The sequence below is a fragment of the Bison bison genome, unplaced genomic scaffold, assembly GCF_000754665.1.
Source record: "Bison bison bison isolate TAMUID 2011002044 unplaced genomic scaffold, Bison_UMD1.0 scf7180017864057, whole genome shotgun sequence".
NCBI classification, from domain to species: Eukaryota; Metazoa; Chordata; class Mammalia; order Artiodactyla; family Bovidae; genus Bison; species Bison bison.
Genome location: NW_011494629.1, coordinates 2,743,075 through 2,749,519, shown reverse-complemented (window position 1 = coordinate 2,749,519; position 6,445 = coordinate 2,743,075). Strand labels below are relative to the sequence as shown.

The 6,445-nt window shown below is 54.4% G+C and overlaps 1 protein-coding gene across 1 annotated transcript in view; it reads left to right on the top strand.

Moving 5' to 3' along the window:
* Positions 1-6,445, top strand: part of WNK2 (WNK lysine deficient protein kinase 2) — a 151,298-nt gene that overhangs the window by 4,193 nt on the left and 140,660 nt on the right. Inside the window, exon 2 of the mRNA XM_010836061.1 lies at positions 4-222. Within this exon, the coding sequence (XP_010834363.1) occupies positions 4-222 (219 nt within the window). The remainder of the gene's footprint in view (positions 1-3; positions 223-6,445) is intronic.

The following is a 6,445-nucleotide window of genomic DNA, read 5'->3' as shown; positions in this document are numbered from 1 at the left end:
GAGGACGCGGGGGCTCCCGAGGCCAGGCCGGAGCTCGGGCGCGCACGTCGGGAGGAGCCCGAGGAGGAGGAAGACGACGAGGACGACCTGAAGGCTGTGGCCACTTCCCTGGATGGCCGGTTCCTCAAGTTTGACATTGAGCTTGGCCGCGGCTCTTTCAAGACGGTCTATAAAGGGCTGGATACGGAGACCTGGGTGGAGGTAGCCTGGTGCGAGCTGCAGGTGAGGGATGCGCTGGCCGCAGGTGGGTGGTGGGTGAGTGCAGTTCCGGCATGGCGCCATGCCTGGCTTAAGCCAACCTTGGCGGCGGCCGTCTGTCTGCCACCCTCTGTGTGGGTGGGTGGTTGTGCTGGCGGTCTGTGTGGTGAAGATTTTGGGTGATGGAAGTCGGACCTCCCAGTGTGTGGTGTGTGACTGTGGCACGATGTGAGCCCATGATGAAGAGTGGGCACTTGGAGGGCGTGTCCTGCAGTGTGTGTTAGTGCTGCTCTCCTGGGCTGTACTGACACAGGCAGTGGCTTTGCTAACTTGCTGTGGGGGCTTCAGAGCCCTGTGTCCAGGTGGTCACAGGGTGGTTTGAGGGACTCTCAGCTGCTCTTACATGAACACCTTGCTGTATCTTGCAGAGTGTAGATGGCCTAGTTGGGGATATCTGAGGGGCTTCCTTTGACCTGGGGTCTGTTTACAGTGAGGCCCCGGGGACAAAACCTGGAGGTGTTGTCACTAGTTAGCTCACCACATGGATGTGTGAGAAGTCCTAAAGTCAAGTCATGCAAAATGCAGGTGGGGTTTGGTTTGGTTTGGTTTTTGTTTTTGTGGATAGAAAGGCTCTGGACATGCATTTTTCATAACCTTGCCCTCCCGTTGGCTGTGTCAGCCCCAGCCCTAGAAGATTATATAAATGGTAACTCAAGCTGCCCTGGGCCAGTCCTGGAAGCTGGGGCAGCGCCTGTCACAGTGGGTGTTTATGGGCCCTCCCTTGTTTGGGGGAACAGCTGTCAGGCACTGGGCTGGCCTATACGAGAGCTGGCCGTCCGGGTGTAAGCCTACCTCAGCACCCTGTAAAGTTATAATAGCTGGGCCTGCCAGTCCTGACGCAGGCTGCCTGCCACACTGCAGGCAGCTTTCCTTTTTGGCTCAGAAATGGGATTTGGTTGCTTTGTCCTCTGGGCCCCTGCAGGGTGGCCTGTGTGTGTGTGTGTGTGGAGCTGGCTAATGTGTCCAGTGTCCACCTGTCCTCAGCCTTTCTCCTGACACAAAGAGCTCTGGAGCCTACCCTTCCCCACAGCTCCTTGGTTCTTCTGTGGAAATACAGATTTTTCATGGTGAAGCCAGTGGTGTTCTATTGAGACCCTTTCCCTCATGGCTGCAGATTCTGGGCCCTGCTGAGGGCTGGCCTCAGTGGTCTGTGGTCTGGGGCCCTCGGGATGGTGTGCTGGGGGATGGCACAGTCGTGAGCTGGGCATCACTGCTGTGTGTGAACACACAGGAGAGAGGGGACCCGGAAGGGGAAGATGGGAGAGGAAAAAGGACTCCTGATTCTAGAGTGCGGTCATGTGCCTTCCCTCCCTCCCTTCTTACTCTTGCCAAGTGGCCTGGTGTGGTGCTCCGCCACCGAATGCCTCTGCAGGGTAGAGGACAGGAGTGGGGGTGCTGCAGCAGGCAGGAGCTGAGTTAGACCTCAGCAGCAAAGCCCAGCTGATCTGGTTGAGGTGCTGCAGGCTCATGTGACCCTTGAAGGAGGTTGTTAATTCCCATTCCCTTTAAGGCAAGGCAAGCTGTTCTGCCTCTGGGTCCCTGAGCAGAGTGGCACCAGAGTGTAGCTATCCAGGGGGGCCTTTCCTCCAGTCCTCTTGGTGGGAGTGGGAAGGTGGGAGACTGGGCTTCTACTCTGTCTAGTTTTGCTTCTTCTACAGTAATTACTGGGGGCCCCACGCCAGCCAGAAAACTGTTCCTGTGTCTCCCCTAACAAGAGGGCTGATGGTGCAGCATTTGGGTTCAGCTGCCTTCTGCTGGGCGGGTCTGAGAGGGTTTTACACCAAATGGGGCTGGGACCCAGCTTGGGGCAGCAGCCAGGTGTCTGCTGTGTGCCCTCTCCTCTTTACTAAACAGGAGGCTGCTGTCTCCCCCATTTGGTTGTTGAGCGCCCACCAAGGTCACCTGTGAGGATCCAGATGATAGAAGGGATGGCAGCGTCATGGGAAGAGGCCCCCAGCCGTCCTTAGGAGAGGAGAGAAGGGTGGAGGGCAGGGGGCCGAGTCAGTCCTTTTAGATCACAAGCACCAGGGAGGGTGACAAGTGGCCTGCTGGCTTTGTGTGTGGGGAAGGGGTTTCCGAGTGCACGGGGTGGAGATGCTCATCTTCTACCCAGCACCCAGAATTCCCCGGCATCAGGGCTCCCAGTGGAGGGTGGGTTGTCAGGAGCATTGCCTTCAGTGCGGGAGCTTTGCAGGATTCCTCCTGCTCTCCAACCCTCCCTTCCCCAGTCCCCATAGGCTCCTCAGCAGGCAGCTTTGGAATACCCTGGAAATCAACCCTCAGAAGTCTGTTTCCTCCTCTCAACCTTGGGGTCGTGGGAGATGTTGGCACCTGCCTGCCTCCCCCAGAACTGAGACAGTGTCATCCGTTCGATTTTTCTAGGGTTCCCTGCCAAGGGAAGGAAAGGCTGCATTTTTGGACCTAATAAGTCTGGCTTGGAGGATGTGAGATCCCCATGACTTCCAGTTTCCTTCTAGAATTTGATTTTGAAAGAGCTTTGCGGAAAGAGCAATAGGTGTTCACGTCACAGTGAAGGGCATTACCTCCTGAATTCTCCAGACATACACAACTGATACAGATTTTGGGGGGGAAGCCATTTTAAAGTATTACCTCCCCTTCTGTTTTATTTTGAATGAACGTGTATTTCTGGCACCAGGACATGTTACAGTAGCAACAGGGACCTAGAACCACTGACTTTACTGTAACTCACATTTCCCACGTCTGTGTGGCCAGCTCTGGCCCCTGTCAGACCCCATCCTGTCAGACCCCATCCTGTCAGACAGCGCATGGGATAGCTGGGGCTTCTGGTTGACTCTGGGTCGCCATGGAAGGATAGGTGTGGATCACTGACATGGTCCCAGGTGACCCAGGCACCCTCTTACACCTGCTGATGCCTCCGAGCCATGGGCGGGGCCTCGGAGCAGAGAAAATGCAGCCACCCCAGATCCCGGCCAGTGTCCAGAAGCCTTGTGGGAGATGGCCTGTTGGCCTTTCTTGGACCACCTGCTTAAGCATCTTTCTCGACAACTTGGAAGGAACCTTGGTTTTCAGCCCCCTTGGTCAGTACTGCCCTTCCTGTCAGCAGGCCCCTGCATCCAGGGAGACAGGTCTCAGGTGCTGTGTACTTCCTCCTCCCCACAGAAAGCTGCTGTTACAGGGTTGGGCACTGCCTCTGGGGGATTCCACCTGGAGCTCATGTTTCCTGCGCTTGTGTCCTGGCCTGTGCCCAGTGCGGGAGACATTTTCCCTCATGGAGGTGTCAACTCTTGACCTTTCTGGAGTACTTGAAGGGGCTTTGAGGGCCATGAGAGTCCTAAAGAGATGGGCCTGAGTCCCCATCAGCCAGGGACGGGTGCCTGGGTCCCTCAGGTGTCGTCATGAAGCTGTCCTGCTGGTTGGTACTGCCCAGAGGTGACTGCACTCCCATGGGGTGGTGATGGCCTGGACTCCAGGCCCGGGAGTCGTGAGAAACACAGGACCTACTGACATCTCCTTCCTGTGGCCGTGGAGGACTCATGTGTTCCCAACCTCCCACCCCAGCCAGACCTCTGTTGCATTCACCTCCCTGTGCCCTGGATGTGGATAATGCCTCTAGGGGTCTGTCGGGTGCAGCCATTTGAGCCTGCTGGTCCCCTTACTGTCCTCAAAGGGTGACCAGGCCTTCCTGCCGTTGGTGCGGCCTGGAACCTCTCCCATGGCTGTACTGGGTGCTGAACTCACACTCTGATCATACAAGCGTACCATCCTCTTTCATGGACAGACCAGGCACGTGCCCTGCTGTGCTGGGCAACCTCAGGCCTGAGATTGAGAGGTGCTGCCTCATCTGCTTTCAGAGGAGCCACAAGCAGCCGGATCCGGCTGACGTGGGGAGTCAAGGGGATGTGCAGAGGAGATGGTGCTTGCTTGCTGTAGTAGGATGCTTGGGTGCTGTGCTTAGTCCCTCAGTTGTGTCTGACACCTTGTGACCCCATGGACTGTTAGGCTCCTCTGTCCATGGGGGTTCTCCAGGCAAAAATACTGGGTAGCCATGCCCTTCTCCAGGTGATCTTCCCAGCCCAGGGATTGAACCCAGGTCTCCTTCATTGCAGGCGGATTCTTTACTGTCTGAGCCACCAGGGATGCTTAGAAAGGGCTCAGCTCAATTTGATTGGCAGTCACTGTGCTTTTTTATTTTTATTAAAAAAGAAATCTTTTAAGAGCTTAATTTTGTTTCAAGAGGTGTAATTTGAAAGCAGTTGGGTGTCGGCACTGAATTTGCTTTCTCAAATGACGTTCCATGTGCCACCTTGACCACAGTTCTGGTCTGGTTGGTGAGAAAGGTGGGTGCCAGCTGCCTGAGAAGCCTGTGGAATGCACTGGGGGGCGGTGCCCACCAGTGCTGAAGTGTCCACGTCCAGAACCCAGAGGGGCCTCCCCTGTGCCCAGGCTTTGTTGGGGGTGTGGTCAGAGTGTGGTCAGCAGTGATGGACGAGCAGCCTGAACTGTGGGTCACCACTGTGGGCACATTGGGCATTGTGGCTCATTCCCTGTTGGAAGAAGCTGCTTCTCTGGCCAAGTATGTGTGTCCCAGGGTGTTCTCAGGGCTCTAGTGTGTACCAGGCTGAGCATTTCAGGCCTGAATTGCCCAGTGACTTGGAGCCCAGAGGGAGGATCTCCTTTGTGGTCTACCTTGGCTGAACGGTGAGATCAGTGCTGGCATCTGCCCGAGGTGGTAGGAAGGCAGGGCACACTGTGTGAACCCACTCTGGGAGCAAGGTATCCTGCTGCATTTGGGTCCCAGCCCCACAGCTTCCCAGTGGGCAGGCCACAGAGAGGGCACCTGCCTTTGTGAACCTCGGTTTGCCTCTTTGTGCAGTGAAGATAGTGCTAGCCAACCCTCACAGGGCTGTGGGGGGTGTGGAGAAGTACATTCAGCACTGAACATAGAGCAGGCACTCTTCTTACCCCATGTGAAGTCCCTCAGTCGTGTCTGATTCTTTGCAACCCCATGGACTGTAGCCTACCAGGCTCCTCAGTCCATGGGATTTTCCAGGCAAGAATACTGGAGTGGGTTGCCATTTCCTTCTCCAGGGGATCTTCCCAACCCAGGGATCGAACCCTGGTCTTCCTCATTGTAGGCAGATGCTTTACTGTCTGAGCTACCTTTGGACTCACGCATGTTGGTCTAAACAGTTTAAAGAAGCTGAGCTTGAGGTGGAGAGCAAGCTGTATCTGGAGGAGCACGGAGGCCTGCCTGAGGCTGGAGGGCCTGTGCCTCTGCCTGAACACCTGGCTGCTGCCACCTTATCATCTGAGCTGCAGATAAGGAAAGGGTGTGAACGAAGCAGCTGCACTCTCCCAGAAGCAGATTAGGATCTGCTTCTGGGCACAGACAATCCAGGAGCTGTGTTTTGGGTGGAGAGGCTCCCTTGGTGAGGATGCAGAAGCCCAGTCTGTGTGAGGTTGGCAGCCTGAGTCAGCTGTGGGTTTTCCTCCTTCAAATAGTTTTCAAATCCAGATCTGCTCCTGACTTAAATTCTAAGATTTTCTGGAATACTTGATCACTGCCTTCAATTTAGGTCAGCATTCTCTAAGTAAATGTTAAAGTTTTTAAAAAAGAATTGAATAAAAGAGGCAGTGTGGTATCGAGAAATAGACCAATGAAACTGAATAGAGAGCCCAGAAAGAAATGCAAGTAAGTATATGACCTGACCTTTGACAAAGGAGCAAAGGCAACACAATGGAGAAAAATTGGTCATTTTAACAAACAGTACTGGAACAACTGGACATCCACGTGCAAAAAAAGGAATCTGAAAGTTATGACCAACCTAGATAGCATATTCAAAAGCAGAGACATTACTTTGCCAACAAAGGTTCGTCTAGTCAAGGCTATGGTTTTTCCTGTGGTCATGTATGGATGTGAGAGTTGGACTGTGAAGAAGGCTGAACGCCAAAGAATTCATGCTTTTGAACTGTGGTGTTGGAGAAGACTCTTGAGAGTCCCTTGGACTGCAAGGAGATCCAATCAGTCCATTCTAAAGGAGATCAGCCCTGGGATTTCTTTGGAAGGAATGATGCTGAAGCTGAAACTCCAGTATTTTGGCCACCTCATGCGAAGAGTTGACTCATTGGAAAAGACTCTGATGCTGGGAGGGATTGGGGGCAGGAGGAGAAGGGAACAACAGAGGATGAGATGGCTGGATGGCAT